This window comes from Ascidiella aspersa, chromosome 3, assembly GCF_963924565.1.
Source record: "Ascidiella aspersa chromosome 3, kaAscAspe10.2, whole genome shotgun sequence".
In the NCBI taxonomy this organism is placed as follows: domain Eukaryota; kingdom Metazoa; phylum Chordata; class Ascidiacea; order Phlebobranchia; family Ascidiidae; genus Ascidiella; species Ascidiella aspersa.
This window is the reverse complement of record NC_139449.1, coordinates 1,536,502-1,560,446: the sequence shown is the minus strand read 5'-3', so window position 1 is coordinate 1,560,446 and position 23,945 is coordinate 1,536,502. Positions and strand designations below refer to the sequence as shown.

The 23,945-nt window shown below is 34.9% G+C and overlaps 1 protein-coding gene across 1 annotated transcript; it reads right to left on the bottom strand.

Moving 5' to 3' along the window:
• Positions 1 to 16,237, bottom strand: LOC146158023 (baculoviral IAP repeat-containing protein 7-like). The gene is made up of 12 exons (XM_083385821.1): positions 16,055 to 16,237; positions 14,859 to 14,991; positions 14,306 to 14,418; positions 13,239 to 13,517; positions 12,676 to 12,775; positions 12,212 to 12,340; positions 11,428 to 11,595; positions 10,545 to 10,982; positions 3,357 to 3,445; positions 2,852 to 2,951; positions 1,796 to 1,924; positions 1 to 1,256 (listed from the first exon to the last, which is right to left on the bottom strand). Exons 1-12 carry the CDS (start codon positions 16,158 to 16,160, stop codon positions 950 to 952), a joined length of 2,091 nt encoding a protein of 696 aa, XP_083241947.1. The 5' UTR covers positions 16,161 to 16,237; the 3' UTR covers positions 1 to 949.
• Between the last annotated feature and the right edge of the window lie 7,708 nt (positions 16,238 to 23,945).

Here is a 23,945-nt window from a genome sequence, read left to right as displayed (position 1 = left end):
TTTGGATTTCAGTGGGTTTATTGGCGAACGTTGAACTAAATGGACACAAATCGCTACAACATAATGCTTTAAACATGTTAGAACAATGATTGCCTCGCATTGTAGAATAGCGATTCATAAAGCAAGGCGTTAACTTAAAATTCATGTAACATTCAAATAAAAAATAACAATGCATATACCAACACAAGTGGAAAATAACAATGAAAATGTAACAATACAAATAACATTTATCAATACAAATATAAAAACGCAATGTAATGACGACAAAATTGAAAGATCACCGAGTGTTTCTTGGTTAATTTTTTTTGGAAAAATAAGAACGAATCAACTAAATCGGCAGCAAGATACGAACGTAAAAAAGGTTTATAACCAAGCATATGCGTTAAAAACATTACGTAAAAGGCAAAAAAAAAGACACCAAGTGATTAAGACGGTTGTGAATTTATTTCGTAGAAGTAAACTTTTGGAAACTAATTTTATTGAAAAACATTTCCACTTTGCCTGTTTTTTAATTTAAAAGTGCCTTTCAATCAGAACAAATTGCCGTCGGGTTTATTGAGAGTGAATTCTTTAGGCAACTACTCCATTTTTAAGATAATTTCACGAGCCAACCCCATCAACTGGGTTTTACATACGTGTTTTATTTTCGATGTAATTGGGTTTTATTGGGAACCCCAATAAATTGGCCTACATAATTGGCAATAATACAAATTGAAGTTTTACATTATAGGTCATCATTGAGGTTATAATTGGCAGCTTAAGGATAAAAGCGTCAAAGAACGTGATGCATAAAAAATTAATGAGACAAATATGATTTAAGCCTACATTTGTCTGAAGGGATTTTATCCCGTTTTATCAATCAATATCAGTCGCTTGAATTACTGGTCAGTCCACAACACCACTCAAACATTGGACCAAAGTTAGCAGAATTCCCCGAGAAAATACTTTTTCATCCGATGTAGGACTGGATGCTTTCCTCCACCTCTCTTCCGCAAAGAGGACATCTCTTCACTCCGACAGAACATCCCTTGCAGCAGGAGATGTGTCCGCAAGGCAGGAGGACAATGCTCGCCTTTGTTCTGCGGCACTTCTTGCACATCCGGAGCGACACAAGCTCCTCCAGTGACCTCTGGCTCTCACCTTGACCCCGTGACCCCTGCGTGGGAGGTGTTTCGCTGGATGAGAGCAACGTTTGAGCGGATGAGACCGGTATTTGGATGGATGAAGCTTGGTTTGGAGGACTTGGAGGTCTATTGCTGTTAGAGACAAAAGTCAAGGTCAGTCAAGGTCAGTTAAGCTCAAGGTTGGTTAACCAAGGTTAGTCATCAGCTAATTGGTCAATGATTTCATATCTAATAGGACGCTCAGTCATTTAATTTGTAGCATCGACACAATAATATCTATGGGTATGAAATAGTTTCCTTTTTACCTTATGTGGTACATTTTTACTTTTAAGACTTTTTAATTACTTAAACTTAAAAATGTTTAAAAATTTACTGATATTGTCAGCATAGAATTCAAACATCTTGTCTTTAAAAAAAAAACAAAAAAAAACGCACAAATGAAGTTTCAGGATTATTTGCGTTGTAAAATTGCCTGTTGGTGATGTTTTATGGCTTTTATATGGCAATAAGATTCACAACTGTTATCAAGTTGTCTTAGAACTTTTAAATCTTTGTGCTTTTCTTATGAAAATGGAGTGGGTTTTAAAATATTTATAGTTAATATATATGTTTTATTTTATATAAAAGTTTATAAATAATGAGTTAAATTAAACATTTAACTAAATACTAACCTTGTCGCGGAAACGACAGGACTAGGAGTAGGTTGTGCCGCCGTAGGATCGGGACGTTGAAGACCCGGGAATCTGCTGATGACGTCTTCAACATATTCGAGACCTTTCTTCTGCAGCACGAACTCGCATCTGTGCAAAGACAAGTTTATTAAAAGTTAGTAAGTACTTTGCGTCTTGTTGGCCGGCCGAAGGCTTTCTGGATAGTTAGCCGAAACGTTGGTTTAACAAATATATACCAGAAAACTTATTTTTAGTATATACTATGCCTTGTGGCAACAGCATATTTAAAAACAAGTTATGTTGGCAACTAAAGTTGTCTGATTCGTACACCAAACCATCGCGGACTAATGCTTCGTAAGTCGCAATCGTTCGTCACAAAGCAGCTTTAGAAGTGCTAGATCACAGTTGTCAATGTTGTTATTCTTGAAGCGTCTTTTACGAATTAACGGTGAGTCTGTGATAACTTTCGGGGTACTACAATTATACGTAAGCCGTAATCGTTGGTCAAAAAGCAGCTTCAGAAGGGTTAGATCTCAGTTATTAACACACAAATGTGTGTATCTTTATTGTCTGATTCGTTTAGATGTTTTCTGAGAGTTTGTTTAAATCATGGGACATTTTACTCGGGTCTAAATTTCATAGAATCTACAATTATTTTTGTGTGAACACAACCTGAGGTCAAAAGCTATATTGGTTAATTTTTGTCGGTGAAATTTATTTCAAAAAAAATAAATGTTTAAGGAATTTAATCGTTTTAAAGATTGTAAATTAAGTTTTTTAAAGTGAACAGCTATTTTTTTTTATCTGCGAGTAAAACGTTTAAAAAAGTATATTTTGAATACATTTTTAGATGTCAAATTTAGTACGATGAAGACAATTCTAGTTAAAAAAAAAAATTAAATAACGATTAAAAGGACACTCTTTCTGAAATACAGTACATCAAATAATTTAGTTTATGTAAATGTTTGCAGCACAATCATGTTACGCGGTTATTAACCGGTTAACCAGATTAAAATCAAAGGTTTAGTGTACATTGTGAGTGTGAGGTTAACTTACTGTGGAAACCACTTGGCGTGTTCTTCCCAGGGTTGGTCGTTCAAATCCCAGTTCTGGAGTCCTCCGTTGCAATACCAGCACTTCACCTTGTCGCTTATTCCTGAAAGCAGAACAAGAATTTTAAACGTAATAATTTTCTAAATTCAAAGATTATGTATTGATATTCTTTGATATTCTTACTAAGTAACAATTAATTATGTATGATTTATAAAAAAACAAAAAAAAAACGGAAGGAAAGAAAGAATCCAAGTCAAAAAAAACTACGTTAGTTTTTTAGAATTAAACACTGAAATACTAAAACACGTTTAGCCAATAATTTTTAGGTATTTTCAAAAATAATAGCGAAAAATGAAGCACTATAGCGGTTACATTGATCAACTTATGTCGGAACGGTCTTCATTAAATAATAAGTATATATAGTTATACATATTTATGAACTTCGTTCGCCAATCTTTGACGCATTTATCCCACGAAGAGGACAATTATCTATTTGCATCCACCTCACCTGTGTAGTAAAGTCCTGCTTCCGCCATTTCATCCGGAGTAGCTCGTATCCTCCTGGATGGCCACGAGAGGGCGTGATCCCGGAATGTTTGAAGACGATCTTGCTCCTCTCGCATCCGGACGTTAGATGGATGATCACAGGGGAAGAGGAGCTCATCATTGTTCTCATTGTTCATTCCATTGTTTCTATTGCTCGTTCCGTTGTTCTCATTGTTCATCCCATTAAACCCATTGTTCATCCCAGTGTTCGTTCCATTGTTCCCATTATTCATCCCATTGTTCCTATGCTCTGTTGCTCTCGTGGACGCCATAACGGATGCAGGGGCAGGAGGAGGGATGTAGTGAGCTGTCTGATGGATGTTGCTCCTTCTTACAGTGGAAGAGCCACTCTTTGTGTCCTCCAATCCTCGCATTAGGACTTCTCCAGCTGAGATCAGATTCCTCTTTGGTTGGATGTTCTTGGTGGGTCGGGAGAAGAATCGATCTGCGAAGAAATACAATAACTTGCTTTAAATAAGCCAGACACTTCTTGAGTGTATATTAGTTTTTTGTGTATACTGTGTGTATTACTGTGTGTATTATTTCAACGTATTTCGACAGAAATTATTGTAAAACCAATATTTTTTACATTTTTTGTCTCAATTAAAATCAATTAAAAATTAACTTTAACTGAGAGACTAAAGATATAATTTTTTTTACATGCTGTAAAATAACCTGATTAGGACATAGAAAAGTCTAAAAAAGATTTGCTTTTATTCGTCATTTAGTTTCAAAGGGCTAGTAAACATATATTTTTCATAAACATCTAGTTTGTTATTTTAGGACTTGAACAACTAAGCATCGTGGGAATACATTGGCGTTTAGGTGATATTTCAATGACATTTGATATAAAGCGTTCTTTATTATTCTACAGGAAACTTGTTTTCAAACTTTATTGTTACAATTGCGGTCTTTTGAATTGAAAAACCAAATCTAGCAAATCAGCATCGTCTTTAGCAAAAAGCACTTGAGTTCAGTAAGGCTCGAACTTTTTCTACTTAAGATAAGAATCCAAATCGTTCTAATTTAAGATCTGGTTTGCAGCGGTAAATTTGTCTTTTAATTCAAGTCTTAGAGCTCTTAAGATATTGGCTGGAGGTTGTAGTGTATACCTATATAAAAGTAGGAAGCATTTTGTGAACGCTTACTTATGTGTGGGCTTTGGCATAGTGGCAAGCATCATGCAAGTTACATATTTCAAAAACATGAGACAACAGACTTCTATGTAATCAGGAATGATGCATTTCGCCACGTAATATCCAGTTAGCGGATCACACCGGAAGTCGTCACTCACCTATCGGCTGATTCCTTGCGTCACTTCCGGTCGTCATTGCGCAATCTGGGTGGTGCCAGTTTGCGGATTGGGGGTTGTCCCCAACTTGCCAGTCTTCCACAGTATTTCCGCAACTGAAAAGGAATTTAATATATTTTTTTCTAAATACATTAAAAGTGGCAGGGAAAGACCAAATCACACCTTGGCTGAAAAAAGTGTTGGATTAAACAGGTGGGCCAGAATATAGCATGGTCTTTAGTTACGATTTCGCAACCAAAACGTTATGTTTCTATTTATTTGTTTTAGTGTTTCTACACCCTTTTATTTGTTTTAGTGTTTATAAATGGGCACAGACCCAATGTAATCATTAAACTAAAGAACAATTAAACCAAAGTGATCATTTAGCAAAGTGACCATTAAAATAAAGAACTATGGAACCAAATTGACTATTCAACAAAGTGACTGACCGCTAAAATAAAGTGACTACTGACCAAATGTGACCACCTGCAAAAAAGACCACTTATAAAGGTGACCGCTGAACCCAAGTGACCACATACTGAAATGACCCCTAGTTGAAGTGACCGCTAATCCAAAATGACCACTATTTAAATGGCCACTAGATAAAGTGGCACCTACCCAAATAATTACTAGTTAAGGTGACTGCTGACTCAAATGGCCGCTTACCTGAAGCACTTTACCCTGTCCCTGAACCCAGTATAGTAGAATCCGTTTCTAGCCAACAGACAAGGGTTGACAGGTTGGTGGTCGGGAAACTTCTGGAAGGTCAGCAACCTGTATGTCTCCCTCTCCGTGTCTCCTGTAAATACAAAACATTAGGTAAAACAGGGCTTATCGTCAAAACGTTAGGTAAACGTGGTTTATTGGGGTAAGTTGAGGTGAAGTGGAGTAACTACATTATCTGTTTGCCAAATAAAAGGAAAAACGGGTAAAGGTATAGGTTTAATACATGTTATGTGACTATATATCCAGTTCCCATCTATGTTTATGCAGAAAAACTAATGCAATCTACACTAAAACCAAGTAAAATATAGTTTTATTTTCCCCGTACGTTTTCCTGTAATTCCTTATCAAGAGTTAAATATTAAAAAAAAACAATGGGAAAAGCCCTAAACGTTGTTGCAGACTTTTCTAAATTCGTGGAAGTTCTACCTCGTAATTTTATTCATTTTTATTTGTGCGGCTTTAAAAAAACGTATAGCAGCCAAACCTGCATTATTCCTCTTGCAATATAGGCCACACACAAACTTAAAATCATATTTTAATGCATATTTCACAAAAAAATGTTTTGAACGAATACAAAACGTCTTTGCCTTTGCATGCGTTGCATAATTAACTTGGAAAACATATGCTTTTTGCAATGGCAAATTTAACATACAACTTTTGTATTTAAAAATAGACAACCAGTCCTGTTTTGTTAGAAGTATTGTGGTAACTTTGTTGGCCGCAAAGCACCATGTATAATTTTTTTAAACTATATTTAACACACTTATCACCAATACAATTCATCGTGTATAACAGATGTTAAATGTGCACCGCTTTTATATGTTGACTACAGTTTTGATTATAAGCAGAACATAATTTCTAAAATTATATGAGTATACTTTAATATCGCTATGTGTTCATATCATTTTAAAACATACAATCTAAAAATTTTTGGTAATAGTGCTAACAAAACAAAACCCCTAAAATTATACGAGTGTACATAAATATTTGACACGCATCCCCAGAGTTAAACTTAAGCATATGTACATAGAGGCATATACAGTACACTGCATCAATCGGCTTATGTCTTAACATTAATTTAGAACATAGAATCTAATGCTTTGTTATTATATAATACCAACTGAACAAAACCAATAAAAGCTACACGTTGCATTTTTGCACATTATATCTCGAAACATCCGGCATCTAATCATCTAAAAGAGCTGGTTAAAATTTTATGAAAACTTGAACAATTCTCACCTGGTAAAATATAAACACTTTTCTGTCCAGGTGGGTCACGGCCATGAGTAACCGCCCTACCATCAGGCACAACTTGTGAAGTCATCAATTTGCTGTTTTTTTTACTTTTGCGACAGTAAGCGTTCAACTGACAGACTGTACTTGCTAAAATGAGCTCCAAAACCCAACGCTGAGCTTATAGCGATCAAAACAACTTGGCAAAAGTTCGAAAGACGCCGGGCGCATTCTAGAAGCCTCGTGATTGGCGGTGTTTGAACGTGTGTGCGGTCAGGCGTGATAAACATGTTTTCGTGTCTAGACTGGAGATAAGAGGGGCGTGTGGTAGGCGTGTCACGTGGAGCAGCGCTAGCAGCGCACGTAAGTGTGACGTCAATTTACACTACTTTGGACTGTGACTGGTGATTTTTCAATCCCTCGGAATGTTTTTATGCGAATTGTGGTAAACAACACGTACGTTGTGCGCAGTATTCGTATTCAAATACCGTTTTACAAAATACTTGGGGTGATTAGGACTTTATGTTGCAATGCACGGAAATTCCTTTCCTGTTTCCTCATTTATGTTAATACATGTTGTTTTTATATTCGAGCCACTGTAGTTTAATATTTAAATTACAAGTTACTTCTTTTAATACGACAAAGCCTTATCTAGCTTTTGTGTCGTTGTTTGTAAATAAGTGTTATAAGCTCATATCATCGCAGTGAACAAATATACTGTTTAAATTTATTAGTAAAACGCAATACTTAAACGATAATCTATTAAGGTAAAGTTATAATATGTTTTTGTAGTCGACTAATAATATTTGACAAGTTAAATACTTAAATTTATCATTAACATACATTCTTCTAATACGATAAGTCTTATTTAGCTTTCTTGTCATTAATTAATGTTAATTAATATTCTAAGCTCATATTATCGCAGTAAACAAATATATTATTTCAATATACAATTAAAACGTATTATCTGCACGATAATCTATTAAGGCGAAGTTACAATCTTACTATTACTTCATTTATGCAAACAAATGTTTATACGTCGTCTCATTTTAGTAAACAAATATATCTATAAGTAAAACGTATTCCCTTAACGACAATCTGACTTGGTAAGCTTATAAGTTCAACTGCAAGAATAATTCAGAATAATTAATGCAAACTTTATTTGAAAGTGGGGCAACTCTTTGTGCGATATCCTAGCCTTCTGGCTTATATACTGAAACAGCAATATACGGAACTGACCAAAATAGCTGCGTATTAAATCTAACGACTTCTATACAGACCTTATTCCTAGTTTATGGGAACAATGTTTACATTCAAAGCAACTGACGCAATTTCTTGCTTTGTTTAGAGTCATCTGCAAAACAAGTCAAATAATTGACCAAATTTCTGGCGCGTAATAAATTTAACGACATTAATATAAACTCACAATGTTGTCATACACAACTTTTACAATGTTTTCTGGTTTATCTTAATCGCATTTTTACAATCATAACACGACGCAATCTAGTAAACAAACTCAAGTAACCCGCCCCAAACCGAACAACATGTTTTGTTTCTCTCCAATTCACGTCATTGTGAGCTAACAAACGCAAGCGCCACTCCTGGAAAGGGGGATAACCTCTTGAGGATTCCCCTCGTCATTCTATCGACACAATGGAGCGAGCTCGCGTCGCATTTTCCCCAAATTTCCGTTCGCATGAACAGCTAGTTCCACTTACTGCACAGAAGGCCGAATAGGTGTTGAGAAAGGTTTGAATCAAAACACCGTTATGACGTCATAAATATTATGATAACACAAACGTTTGAACAACAATTGCAATGGCTTGGTTGTTTTACACGTGATGATAAAAAACTATCAATTGTGGTTTTTCAACAAGTTTTATTTACAAAACGTCAACATGACAAAAATGTAAAAAAATCATTAAAAAATTCAAAATATAGAAAGTTTGAAACTTGCATTAGCAAATACTTTTAGTGGATTTTTTAGCGAAGTTTTATGAATAGATTTATTTAGATTAGCTTAAGTTGGAACTTTTGTAGATCATTTATAGTTTAATTTTACTTCAAGTAGTTTAAAACAATAATGAACAAAATATTGCTAAAATAGATTGTCTGATCAATAACGGCATAGTTTTGTTTTTACGTTATTAATGTGCAACGTTCGCAAAACGAAATTCCTTTGCAATGACGGAAATAAAAGGTAGCATTAAATAAAACAGATTTGAAGAAGATTTTAGGAGCTGAGCTAAAAACAAACTAAAAAAGCATGGCTGGAAAATACGTGATAAGGCGTGAACGGGTTTCAGGCTGGAAACATTCCAAGCAACGCTAGCATTTTTACAAACTGTTTTCGAGTGATTAAGCCCCAATTTGAACTTATGTCTTATTGTTTAAACTATCAACAAATATAAAGTAAATAATTTGATTTTAATTTTTCCTATTCAATGACGTCCGTAAAATTTTCAATGATTTCACAGACCACAAATGAGAAAATTTGTGTGAAAGAAAACTAAAAAAAACATATAAGAAAAAAATGCCATACTTACAGGGCATAAATATGCACCTTAGATAAAATAAAAATAAAAATTTAAGAAAAACTAGAGCTGTGGAATAGAAGTTGTCCCCCCCGAATGTTTTTCAACATTCAATTTGTAAACTTTTTAGTGTTCTTACGTGATGTTTCATGCTACGGATCTTCCAAAAAGTCCAGACACTAAGATATTTTCTGTTTTTCATATTTAAGCAAATTGAACTAAATGTATGCGGACAAAAAAGTTAAAATCAGCTTGTAAACAGTGGTGTATAAAGTCAATAACACAAGATTACTGAAGTGCTTTAAAGACTGAGAGAAAACTTACAATTTTGGCAACAATAAATTTACACAAGTGAGACACGTCATCCAATAGAGAAATTCACATATACTGGCAGCCATGGCCGTTTTCTATAGAAGGCTATTGCATTGCAATTGCAAATAGGGGGTTTTGCGTTTAACTCTTTATTTAAATGTTATTTGACTTGCTTTAGCATTTTATAGTTTGTTTATTAAAAAATTATTTTTTAAAATAGTTGCAACAAAGAGGAATCAAAAAATGTAAACGTAAAAAAATCATTTTAATAAAATGTACATTATCAAAGAATTCACTTGATTTTTGCAGAAATAAAAAGTGCAGTTTTAAAAAACAAATGAAAAAGCTCGTTAGCAGTTTACAGAGAAAAGCGTGCATTGTTTAATACAGCGACCTGCGTGCATATGAATAAATAGTAAATAGTAAACAGTAAATAAAGTTTTACAAATATTGCAGGGCATGCATGTTAGGTAAGACAGTGAGGTTTTAGAAAAGGGTATTTTTTATTATTTTTGTAGTTTATAAATATTTGAATATATTATAAATAAAACAAAGTAGAAAAAAACTATGGCAAAAAGGAAGACAGCTTAAATTTAAACAACAAAATCATTTCATACGAAAAAAGTAAAAAAAGTCGTCAAACACCATAGATAGAAAAGCTTTGCCATTTGCACAACAATAGATTTTGAATAAAATTTTTCAACACTTTTTTTTACGATTTTTGTTTTTTTCTGTTTATAATAAAACATTTATAAAAACGTTTGAAAAAAGTAAAGGGGAGTTCTAAAGAATATAGACAACGTATTTTGCAGAAGAAATTTCTATATCATTGAAAATTTGGTAAGTTTTAAGTTGTAAATTTGTAATTAAAAATGAAAATAAATAAATAAATAATAAAACACAAATACATAGCCGATTAGCCGTGCTTTGACACACGAGTCGTCAAAACGACTATTTACACCTTATTTAAGCTGAAACACTTTAGAAAAGTAAGATACACCTTATTTAGTTAAAACATTACACAATAAAGGAGTTAACTTTTTCCCTGATGTGCGATTTGCAAACCGGGCAACTGCGCAGGTTTTCTGCGCAGCCTGGACAACTGGACAAATGACCACAAGGAAGGAAAACAACTGAGGCTTGGGACTGAAGGCAGACCTTACATACACGTGACTGCTGGAGGTGACGTAACTCTTCAAGCTGATGATTGACAGGCGGGGAGTTGATTGACAGGTTGGAGCTTCCTTGATCTTCAGGCTGATGACTCGTAGCTTGGGAATTGATTGACAGGTGCTGATGATTGACAGATTGGGAGTTGATTGGCAGGTGCTGATGATTGACAGGTGAGGGGTTCATTGACCTGTCGTGATCCTGGTTTAATGAAGGTGTATTTTGTTCCACACTTGATGCCTGGGCAGACTCCTGGTGTGAAATCAAGGATTCAACCAAACTTGAGAAAGTTGGGAAGAAGTCGTCTGTTTCTTCCAAACGCCTGAAAAACACAGGTTTGGAAAATATAAAAAAATATCAGAATAATCTAAAACAACCTATATTTTTCTCAATTGATGTACGAACAACGCTAAACAAAAAATTTAAATTCAAAACGGTCAGATTTCTATTAAGAAATAAACACTTGTATCAGTATAAGCCCAAATAACGCTAAGAAAACAGATTAAAATTAAAATTAATCTAGTTTTAGAAAAATATTATCTTTTTTATATTTAAATGCTAATTTTATAAAACAAGCGAATTAACTAACATTTAAATGTAATAGGTTCACAGTTTAACCACCCCCACTTGAAAAACATTTCATTTACTCAATCCTGTATAAGCGATACTTTCAAGAATCAACTTTTTATCAAAATAATAAATTTGTTTCAAATAAAACAGTAAAACTGTTTCTCAATAAAAAAACACAGAGGAAATAGTTTGAATACCTCAGCATTGCGAAACGTATTTCCTCCTGACTAAAGCCCATCTGCCGTGCTTGCTCAACCAGAACGGATGACGTCATCTCTTGTTCGACTCTTGCTTCCCTTGCTCTCATCTGCTCCCTGGGATCGACGATCACCGGATGAGAGGAGCGATGTTGGGATGAAGGAGCTCTAGAGGAAAATGAAGTTTATGTTTTAAATTTATAGTTTTTAAACCAGTTTTAGGCGGCGACCAAAATATCAGGCGTAATTCTAAAAGCGAAGCTTTGCTTATCTAATCCATTCAACTTTTCGCAAGTGAACACAATATAAGACAAATAGCATAAAAATTTATTTATTATGCGCTATATTGACGCATTTCTGCAGCAGTTTTCTTAAAATTTTAAGAAATCTTACCCAGTCCCGATCCTAATACAACTAACCATATAAAAGTACTGCAGAGCGAACCAACTAAATCAAACGGTCACGCAATATTGGGTCGCGACCCATAGGTTGAGAAACACTGGCTTATTGCTAAGTTTAGGAAATCAAGGCATTTGAAAACATGTAAATCTCTACAAATATTACTTAAATTTGCTTTTATATTGATTTTTTTAAGTATATTGATTTTTGGCATTTTGCATTTTTTAAATTTTTACTTTTAATTTGAACAAACTCAGCTTACTGAAGGCATTTTGAAAAGTAAAAATGTCAGCAAGTTTAAAGTATTTAATCTAACTTTATCAGATCTATGGACTTGTAGGCCCCTATTCTATATGAAAAATATTTTAACTGAGCAATAACTCACTCTGTTCCTGACACGACTTGGTTCAGTGACCTGGAAGGGTTGATGGGTTGGGGTCGGTTCAGGTCCGGATACTGCGACACAACTTCGTGGATGTAAGAAGGACCTTTCTTCTGAAGCAGAAACTCACACCTACGAGGAAAAATCAATGTTTATCAGATACATTCGTGTTAAAAGCACAGTTATATAGACAAAGTTGAGCTTTTCAGACTATTTTTTAAAACATTTTTTTAACTTTTAAACATATTTTTAACTAAAGCGAAACCTAGTCAAGTTTCTAAAAAACATTTTTTGGGAACAATAACTATTTAAGGAAATAATTTTGTTTGTTTGAACACAAAGATGACATTTTAAATTTGACTGGCTACCAGTTTGTATTAAAAACTCAGTGTTTTTCATGTTATGCCTTATAAGCAAGACTTCATAAAGGCTTAAAAATGTATTTTTTTTAATTTTAAACAACTCACTGAGGAAACCACTTTGCGTGTTCAAACCACGGGTTGTCATTGATGTCCCAGTTCTGGAGCCCACCGTTGCAATACCAGCACTTGGCTCTGTCTCGCTGACCTGGAACATAAAAGTAAATGACCAAGGTAAGCAAATGTTGAAAATTACATATAACGATGCCTAAAGTCAAGTATTTATAAGGTTGAACAGCTTACATAAAATTCGCAACTGCGAGATGAGTTTGATTTGCTAAAATTTGATTCCGGGACAATCGCTGAGTATCGGGTTTCAGTGAATCCGGAGACGGTAAAATGCATTTATTTGTTGTTACGTTTGCTAAATATGAGCCGGTTCGGCATACAAACTAAAAGCAGTTAAAACTGGCAACTTAAGTTAAAAGTAATGCTGTCCCCAATGGTTAAGATGCGCGCTGAAATGTGCGGAACATACTTCCGAAAAAACGGAAAGCAGCATCTATGCGAAAACTTCATTTGACCGGATTCAGAATTAGCCAACTTCGCATCCCTGAAGGTATTTAGTTAACATCCCATTTGAACAACTGCGTTAGTTTAAAGGCACTCACCAAGGTAATAAAGACCAGCTTGTGCCATTTCCCGTGGTGTCGCTCTTATCCTATGAGCCGGCCAGTTATCAATGTTTTCCTGGAAGGTTTGCAAGCGGGCTTCCAAGTTTCGCATGTGGGGGTTCACCGGGTCCAGGCACGGGAACGCTTCCTGGGGAATCCCCTCGACCCCTGGGGCCCTGGTTGTTGGGGTTGTGGGGCGTTGTGGGGGTGTTGTTGTTGGTGGAGGGGTAACACTGGTAGGGTTGCGTCGTCTGAATTCTATGCTTCTATTTCGACCTGTGGATATTTAGATTGGTTTGATTTTGTGCAGTATAGTTACATATAGAACACAATAAAGTTTTTTTTTTAGTTATTTTAATTAAAATACTAAAGCCATAATACTTGACAACATTAAAATTTCGCTGTTTACAAAGTTTTTGGCAATACCTTATGCAATCATCAGTTTAAAAGTCTTTTATTTCAACCAGTTGGTTCTTAGATTTGATTTTAGTTTGTACAATAAATCGTTACAAGTGGAACAAAATACACGTTTTTTTAGTAACTTTAACTAAAATGCTAAAGCCCTAATATTCGATAAAATCGATATCACGTTGTTTAGAAACGTTTCGGCAATACCTCATACGACTAAAGTTTATCGTTACTGACTTGTTATACTGATGATGGCATACGGTAATGACGAAACATTTGTAAACTACGATACGTCAAATTTATCGAACATTTTGACTTTAATATTATTATTAGTGAAAAAATTGCAAATGACTAATTTAGCCCAGGTTACTGATTACGCTTTTCTATTAAAAACTAATATAGTTTAGTGGCAATATTTAAACAATGCTGACATTTAGTTTCACTTGCAGACGCAACTATGGGTCAGTGCCATTATTATCAATTACCGCGTAACAATGCAACCATTGTTTTTCAATAATACGCGCGATTCTATTTCACAAATTTGCCGAAACATATTTAAACATTACACAATTTCGTGAAACTACGGAAGTGCGTCCCGCGTTATTGCAATAATTAACATCGCTCGCCACTCTATTCGTCAATGACGTCATACTTACTGAGGGGTACATTGTCTACGTCATTCCCGGTTGCTAGGGGACAGTCACGTGCGTGCCAATCGACCAATGAGGCGTCGTCTGAGGCTGTCCAGTTGTCAACCGATCTTCCGCAGCTGAAATATTTTTAATGTTAGTTGTTTTTAACAACTAGAATAAACAATAATTAATGCTCTCTGCTGCCAAATAGGCCAATCAACTGTATTTTTTGCGTAAATAAAGTTTTACAAGAAATATGGATTGTTGGTAGAGCAGTTGTGGCATTGAACTGCGGGACACATTTTTAGTTTAACGTTCACGTTTATTGTCGGAAAGAAAAATCCAAAAAAATGCAATCTAAATCAAATAAATCTAAATTTAACCCTAACCATATTTAAATAATAAATAAATAAAATATTTGTTTTTATATAAATGACCTAAAATTTAGACAAAAAAAACACAATTCTATAAAGCACAGCCCAGCCCTAAATGAACAGAATCATTAAAACACTGAAAACAGGCTCTAAAATACCGAAAAAAACAACAACAAAAACTCAAAAGTAAGAAACCAACCAACCTGAAGCACTTTACCCTGTCCCTGAATCCTGTGTAGTAGAATCCATAAAGTGCAAGAACACAAGGGTTTATTGGGCTCGTGTCTGGGAACCTGGAGTATGTTGTCAATCGGTAAACTTCTCGACTCGTGTCAACTAAAAAATAAACATTATATTATCAAAACACAGTGGATATTTGCTGATAACGTGATTTATCGGACTCCAGCCATAAGACCGAGATAGGAACAACGTCAACGTCGGAATTAAACACAGCGGAAAAATAACAAAATAGGACTAATACCTAATAGTCGTAATAACGTCAAATCGAAATAAGAACTAAATGGTCACAAACGGGCCTAAATGGCACTTTAACTAAAAACCCCAAACCCCACTCTTAAATACATCACTAACTCCCCTAATACTTTAAACCCTAACCCATTTTTTATCTCCACCAATTACCCACAAAGAACACCAAATAGAGGCAAAATCTGGTGCCAAAACAGCGGCGCCCTGACGGCGCCGGTCAGACTAGGGCGTCCAAACGTCGACACCAAAACGGCCGTTGCCGGACCGACGGCCCCCGATCGTCCCATAACCTCTACCTACTGTTTCAGGCGATATTTTCGCCATTCAGGCCTTATTGGTATGAATTTCTGGTTATTACTGCGTAGTTGGTTTTATTTCGTTGGTCTTAATACTATAATTGGTTAGATATTTTTGCTTTGGCGGTTGTTGCTTTTTAGGTCGTATTTTTGTTCCCATTTATGCTTAAATTTGTATTTGAGTGGAACAATGTAAAATAATTTTTGCCTGCACTTCTACCTAGTTGACGTCGCGCCTAACGCCAACTTGGTGGAACTGTGGGAGGTTTACCAATAAAGGATTTAATGTATAAATGCTTATTTTGCTGTTTCTTTTTATAAAAAAGAGCAACTCCAACTTTTTATGGAGAGAAAAAGATTTATATCGATTTAAAACAAATACTGTAAGCGTTGTGACAAAAACAAGCTAACAAAGTTTATCAAACGCAAACTATTTATTTCAAAAGAAAACGAGTCGCAAAATAAATCTTTTATTTGTTGTGCGTTATAATCAACGTTAAATAATATGACTGAAGGCTAAATACTTGCACACAAAACTGCTTTAAAACTTAAAATTGCACGACAAACCACCGGTAAAACTATCGGTGGAATTGCTAAATAAATACAACATCGTTTACCTGGCGTTATATAAATGCTTCTCTGTCCAGGCGGATCTCGTCCGCTTTCTACAACTCTGCCATCAGTTGCGATGCCAGCTTGGTTAACATTCGTTTGCGGTGACATAAAATACTGGACTAGATTAAACCGACTTCCAACTTGCAAAAAACAGTTTGAACTGGTAGGTATCTTAATACAGGTCGCGAAGTCTATGAATGAAAAACCCGGTGATACGTGCTTATATATACGGGACTCAAGGTTCACATTGCCTTTTTCTCTCTCCCTCTCTCTTTCTCTTTCAATCGTTTGCCGCCCCTATTCCCCTTTTCTCTCTTGCTCACATAATGTCACATGACCCAAACAATGGACACCACAGCAAGCAACCGAATACTTTGACCAGTGTAGTTTTCCAATAAAATTGCTAAAAAAACTTTTAAATTTACCAATTACGTAATGCAGCTGGTGATTTTACTAAGGACATTCGGCAGTGAATTTCTACCAGCTAATTTTCTTCGTATTTCTGTACAAATTAGGGGTACCGTTAACATTCCGTTGCAGTCGGATGGTAAAAATAACTTATCTGGGAGTTTCACTTAAAGAAAACCAACTATTTGACATTTCAATGTGGCATTGTTTACAAGAATTTGTGTAAATAAAGTACCTATAAGTATATATATATATCATTTAAACAATATATATATATCATTTACCAATATTTGAGATTAGCAACTTAAAAAATCAAATTTCTATACAGTGAACCCAATGTATTACTTTTTAAACAAAATCACACATTACGTATTGTACCCAAGTTTAGGGGGTTAAACATTATATGACTTGTGCATTGGAACACTCGTGATTCAAACCCCTTCTTCCAATAAAGTGTCTGCGCGGTGACGGTTCAACAATAACCCAGGTTACTTTGCAGGTTAAACAAATATGTATTTAAAAGGTTTGACTTTGGGTATTTTTCAGAAAACTTGAAGAGCTCATCATGTTTTTTTTAATACTATAAAAACAACAAAATAATTAACTTTAGTTGACAAGACAAATTGATTTTTGTTCTGGTTTATTTTCAATAATTTCCAAATTTATCTCACCGAAAATAATTTAGAAAAAACTCAGATTTTTTCGCTGTAGTTTGCCAAAGTATATTTTAAAAGGTAATCAGAGTTTTAAGATATTTTTTCGTCCCATCAATCACAAATTAACATGTTATAGAATATGTCACAAGATGGCAAAACGCACAATCAACATATTTACTTAGCGTATTTGAACTTAGCCAAACGTATATCCAATCAAAACTGTGTCGTCATGTTATGACATCATGTTATACTCCTCCATAACCTCACTTAATGTTGTTACCAGGAAGTTATTTCAGGGTGGCAAAACGATCACTTAGCAAAGGTGGTTTCCGTAAATGGGAAGTTGATTGTTACGCGTGTGTGACCTCACAAAACGTTACGTCACTTAAGCATACTATTGAAAACCTTCCTGTACGCAATGGCGCTTCCTAAATCCTATATTTTTGTTTTTGAACCTTACGGAATGCTGTAATGATGTTTATGGTGAATATTTTGTGTTATAGTATAGCCAGGTTTCTAATTTTACTAGATATAAGTTTACTTTGTTATGGCTATTATTAAATAAAGCGGGCAGACGATGGAAATGGCAAGCCACTGTGATGTAATGTAGCGATGCTTATCTAGGTTAATATTTACCAATGTCAGAGATTTAATTTCATTACTTTTTTCTACCTCATAACCACATACAGACACAAAGTATGGGAACTTTACTTCTATATATTATAACGTTTGAAAATACAGGAAAACATACCCTAAAAATAATAATAAAATAAAATATGCTATTATTAAGGCTATTAATTTGTTTTATGTGTAGATAAACTTACGGGAATTATTTTGGCAAACATCTGATTGTCGGTGTTTTTTAATGATTTGTAAAAACGGTTCAAAAATTAGGAAGTAATTTCTTGCACAGCTTTCCCAAACTTTCCACAGGCAGGTTTCATTCACTTGGTGTAGGGAATTCACCGGAAACACCAACAATTGCAACTTCCTGTTTCGCGGCAACTTTATTACGTCATAAACACACGCGCGACTGTCAGGACTGTCACGTGGTTTCGTTACAAAGCAACAGAAAATCGAAATATTTTCTGACATATTTTGAAACTCAGCAAATGAACGTGTATAGGTGAGAGGGTTGCCTTAAAATACGCTGTAGTCATATTGCGTCACAATACCTATACTTAAATCCATATGACGTCATAATGTCATTGTTATCTGCAATTATGACGTAACTTTGTGTGCATCTGGGTTTAAACTTCTTATTTGGGATTCGAACCCGCGGATTTAAAATATTGTGAGGTTTAGTTAAAAATGACGCAACTCACGCCTGTGGAGAATAGACGCGATTACGTAAGCGCTGTGCAACGTTCGATGTGCAAAGGGCGTCCAAGTGTGACGCAACAAAGCGGCAACAAAGCGACGCGGTTGACTACGCTGACTTGGCAGTTTTATCGCATGTTAGTCGACAAAGTGGGTTCACTCAAACAATTAACTTTTATTGAACGCTTTTGTGAAGCAAGTTTGTGGAATTTACTAAATCCCTTGTTAGGGTTCTGAACAAATACCAGACGAAGGGTATTAAATTGTTAAGTATCTTGTTAAATCGTCCAACCAGTATTTTTTAAATCGCAATTAAATACTTCTCCAACCAACAATGTCACAAAACATTGTAAGAATCGCCATTTACCTTCAGCAATAGTTTAAACCAGTCATTCCCAAACTGTGTGTCGAGGCGCACTAGTGTGCCTCGAGAGATTGCCAACTGTGCCCAATACTCTTTGTAATTTCGGAAATAAGGTATTTGTATTATACAAATAGGCATACACGCAAGCCTTTCAGACTTGAATGCGCACCACCCATTACAAATGAATCATTTTGACATTTACATATAGTTTGTCGTGTGTTAAGGACGATTGTAAAATTACTCTATTGTTGTTCTGTTAAAACTTGGCCGCAAAATATTTAAGATATTTTTAGTGTGCCGCGAGCCCAAAAATTTGGGAACCACTGGTTTAAACCCTTGCCTTCCTTAGTCATTCTAGAGAAGTTAAAAGGTGAAATTCCTTTTAAATTGTCCACCCAGGTTTTTAATGTTCCTTTGCCCTACGTCACAAATTGTTGCAAAATCGGACATTAACCTTTAATCGTGGACCTTACCTATGTATGCGGTTCCAGAAAATTTATGACTGCGTTGTGTCTGACCTATTCAACCTTGTAAAGATGGACTTTGTACCGAGGTATTTACCAATGAAAACCCGTTAAATAGTCAACCCGGGGTTTTAAATCTGAGCATTTCTCCTCCATACTATTTCATCGAATATTGTAAATCGGGCATTACCTCTAAAGCTGTGGTTTTAACATGACTTTGTGTTCTTGTAAGTTACGAGGAATTTATCGTTGCGTTGCATCAGCCATATTTGAACTCGTGAAATTGTATTTACTTTTGTTGCGTCAGCAATTTGTGCCAAGGTTGTAGTTATTTTCAATAAGAAATATAAGATAACAACGAAAAGTCATTAACGACAACGCAAGTTTACTGCCAGAAATGACGTTAACACGGTGATATATTTACAGCTTAAATAAAAAGTACTACAAATACTGAGATTGACGCAAAAATCATTTAGAATAACAGCAAACACGGCGTTTTTTACTCAGAAACACAAATAAGGGAAACACAGAGATATATGGGCATTTAAACATAAGATTTATAGTCTCACATAACAGAAGAGAATGAAAGAAAAACATCAACAATAACAACAAAAAACGACGAAAACGCAGTAAAACACAAAAATACAATTACTCATACCACAAATTCAAGGAGATTAAGGCAAAAACTCATTCACAATAGCAGCCCAAAACACACTTTTATAGCGGAAACACCAATGACGAAAAAACACGGAGATATACGAATGTTTAACAGAAGAATAATATTCTTACACGTAAGAAAAGCTCGAAGAGATTGACAGGAAACACTTTGACAATAACAGTAAAAAAGCGACAAAACGCAGTGCAAAACAATAATAACATTACTCAAGAAAAAATTCAAGAAAATTGACGCAAAACAAAAGTCGAAAATCTTATGACTTTGGTGTTTTTTTGTTTAACATTTAATTATAAAATTAAGCCAAGCACACAAAACCATAAAATTGCTACATGTTTTTGTTTTGTCAGTTTTGAGTTGAAGATGCCTTACTCCAATATTGACTTTTGGACTGGATCCTTAGGAGTTGAATTTTAAATTGACTCGTTTACAACAGTGCTAACAATCAGTGAAGATGATGTAGTAGCCAAGTCAGAGTCATTTGCAGTCTTGCCAGCTTTCTTTATCAGCATTTGCAGTCTTTGCCAGCTTCTTTCTTTATTTTTTGTAATGCAGTAAACTGCAAGACCAATTGTAAAAATTAGTGCAGAACATACAATTGGTAAAATGATAGTTAGATATTTCGTAGTTGGGTTTTCGTTTTCATCAGCGTTGAAAGATGAGTCGTCGTCGTCAGCTTTATTTGGTAAAATTGGTTCAATATCATTTTTACCTAACGTTTTGTTTTTGTTATCCATGTTTGAAGTTACGTTTTCTGAAAAAGGTGACGGAGCATGAGTGCTATTGATGATTGTGGTATTGTTATTACTGTTTTTTTCTGAACCTGGTTGGCTCTCCGTGTTGTTTGAAGAAGTACCATTCACATCAACAGTGGTTTCATTGCTTTTCAAATTTTCTTCTGTGGCATTGATATCAATAGTAAAGTTGCAGCTTTCACAGTAACAACCTTCCAAAGCATGCCACAAACAGTTTGTCAATTGATTTGTACAATTCTCACAAGTTTTTGTATCTGAATTGTAGAAATGATCTGGTTTGCAGAAGATAAGCTGTTTTCCATTAAACTTTGGCGTGGAATTCACGTCGTAAAGCAAGCCATCCTCGCCAACGCTTATCATCTCAGATGTTACGTCACAAATTTGTCCATACCCAAATCTTAAGATAGCCAAAGCAGACAAAATTCGAAAGAGTAGGAACATCATGCCAGAGCAATTCATCTACTTTTTAAACCAATACCTTGATTAAATGTCTAAATCAAAGTACAACAACCAGCAACAGTTAAGTCAGCAATTGATCTGTTAGCTCACATAAAACACAACCTTTCGGAAGCTTGTAGTTTTAATCAAGTAACTCTACTTGCAGCACAACGAGATGTATGTCGCGGGTCCGCTATATAATGAAACGCATCAACAAAGTTGGTGGCAATAGTGACCCAATCAATTTTCCTCAAGTGATCTTGTATCCACTTAAAGCAACGAAGGTACTTTAATATTGTACACGTATCCCTAGAGTTAAATTTAGGCATATACACTGTATTAATCGGCTTTTGTCTTAATCTCATTTAAAAACATACAACGTAATGCTTTTTTATAATACAAACTGAACAAAGCAAATAAAATTGCACGTTGAATTTTATCTCGAAAAGTTTAATTTAAACACCCGGCATCTCATCGTCTAAAAGAGCTGGTTAAAATCTTATAAAAATATAAACAATTTTCACCTGGTAAAATATAAACACTCTTCTGTCCAGGTGGGTCACGGCCATGAGTAACCGCCCTACCATCAGGCACAACTTGTGAAGTCATCAATTTACTGTTTTTTAACTTTTGCGACAGTAAGCGTTTAACTGACAGAACTGTACTTGCTAAAATGAGCTCCAAAACCCAACGCTGAGCTTATAGCGATCAAAACAACTTGGCAAAAGTTCGAAAGACGCCGGGCGCATTCTAGAAGCCTCGTGATTGGCGGTGTTTGAACGTGTGTGTCATGTTTTCCAGTCTTGACTGAAGATAAGAGGGGCGTGTGGTAGGCGTATCACGTGGAGCAGCGCACGTAAGTGTGACGTCAATTTACACTACTTTGGACAGTTACTGGTGATATTCGAGCCACTGTAGTTTAATATTTAAATTCCCCATTACAAGTTACTTCGTTTAATGCTATAAAGTCTTATCTAGCTTTCGTGTCGTTGTTTGTAAATAAGTGTATTAAGCTCATATCATCGCAGTGAACAAATATACTGTTTAAATTTATTAGTAAAACGCAATACTTAAACGATAATCTATTAAGGCGAAGTTATAATCTTTCTATTACTTCATTTATGCAAACAAATGTTTATACATCGTCTCATTTTAGTAAACAAATATATCTATTAGTAAAACGTATTCCCTTAACCACAATCTGACTTGGTAAGCTTATAAGTTCAACTGCAAGAATAATTCAGAATAATTAATGCAAACTTTATTTGAAAGTGGGGCAACTCTTTGTGCGATATCCTAGCCTTCTGGCTTATATACTAAAACAGCAAAATACGGAACTGACCAAAATAGCTGCGTATTAATTATACGACTTCATCTAAACCTTATTCCTGGTTTATAGAAATAATATTTAGCATTGAGGCAACTGACGCAACTCTTGCTTTGTTTAGAGTGATCTGCAAAACAAGTCAAATAATTGACCAAATTTCGTAATAAATTTAACGACATTAATACAAACTCACATTGTTTTCATACATAACTTTTACAATGTTTTCTGGTTTATCTTAATCGCATTTTACAATCTTAACACGACGCAATCTAGTAAACAAACTCAAGTAACCCGCCCCTAACCGAACAACATTTTTGTTTCTCTCCAATTCACGTCATTGTGGGCAAGCTGGAAAGGGGGATAACCTCTTGAGGATTCCCCTCGTCATTCTATCGACACAATGGAGCGAGCTCGCGTCGCATTTTCCCCAAATTTCCGTTCGCATGAACAGCTAGTTCCACTTACTGCACAGAAGGCCAAATAGGTGTTGAGAAAGGTTTGAATCAAAACACACTTGTGACGTCATAAAGATTATGACAACTTAAACGTTTAAACAACAATTGCAATGGCTTTTTTAAAAAGTGGTAAGAACAAACACTCAATTGTGTTTTTGAACCAGTTTTATTTACAAAACGTCGACATGACAAAACTGTAAAAAAACATTGAAAAATGCAAAATATAGAAAGTTTAAAAACTTGTATTAGCAAAGGCTTTTAGTGGATTTTTGAGTGAAGTTTGATGAATAGGTTTAGTTCGATTAACTTAAGTTGGAAATTTTGTAGAACATTTATAGTTTAATTTCACTTAAGTAGTTTAAAACAATAATGAACGAAATATTGTTAAGGTATATTGTCTGATTAATAAAGGCGTAGTTTTGTTACGTTATTTAACAAAACGTTATTAATGTGCAACGTTTGTAAAAAGAAACACCTTTGCAATGACGGAAACAAAAGGTAGCATTAAACAAAACACAATCGCATATTTGATCAAGGAGTTTTAAAAGTCGAGACGAAAACAAACTATTAAAGCATGGCTGGAAAATACGTGATAAGGCGAGTGCGGGTTTCAGGCTGGAAACGTTACAAGCAACGCTAGCATTTTTACAAACTGTTTTCGAGGTTAAGCGCCAATTTGAACTTATGTCCTATCGTTTAAACTATCAACAAATATAAAGTAAATAATTTGATTTTAATTTTTCCTAATTCAACGACGTCCTTTAAAATTTTTAATTATTTCACACACCCCCAATAAGAAAATTTGTGTGAAAGAAAACTAAAAAAAACATATAAGAAAAAAATGCCATACTTACAGGGCATAAATATGCACCTTAGATAAAATAAAAATAAAAATGCATTTAAGAAAAGCTAGAGCTGTGAAATAGAAGCTGTCCCCCCCGAATGTTTTTCAACATTCAATTTGTAAACTTTTTAGTGTTCTTACGTGATGTTTCATGCTACGGATCTTCCAAAAATCCCAGACAAGGTTTTT

Excerpts from the sequence above, each read along its gene's own strand:
- LOC146158023 (XM_083385821.1), bottom strand. The coding sequence starts at position 16,160 with ATGTCACCGCAAACGAATGTTAACCAAGCTGGCATCGCAACTGATGGC. Across the intron at positions 13,518-14,305 it reads CGTAGACAATGTACCCCTCA|GTCGAAATAGAAGCATAGAA; the intron begins GTAAGTATGACG and ends AAATATCCACAG. Across the intron at positions 12,776-13,238 it reads AGCTGGTCTTTATTACCTTG|GTCAGCGAGACAGAGCCAAG; the intron begins GTGAGTGCCTTT and ends TTTATGTTCCAG.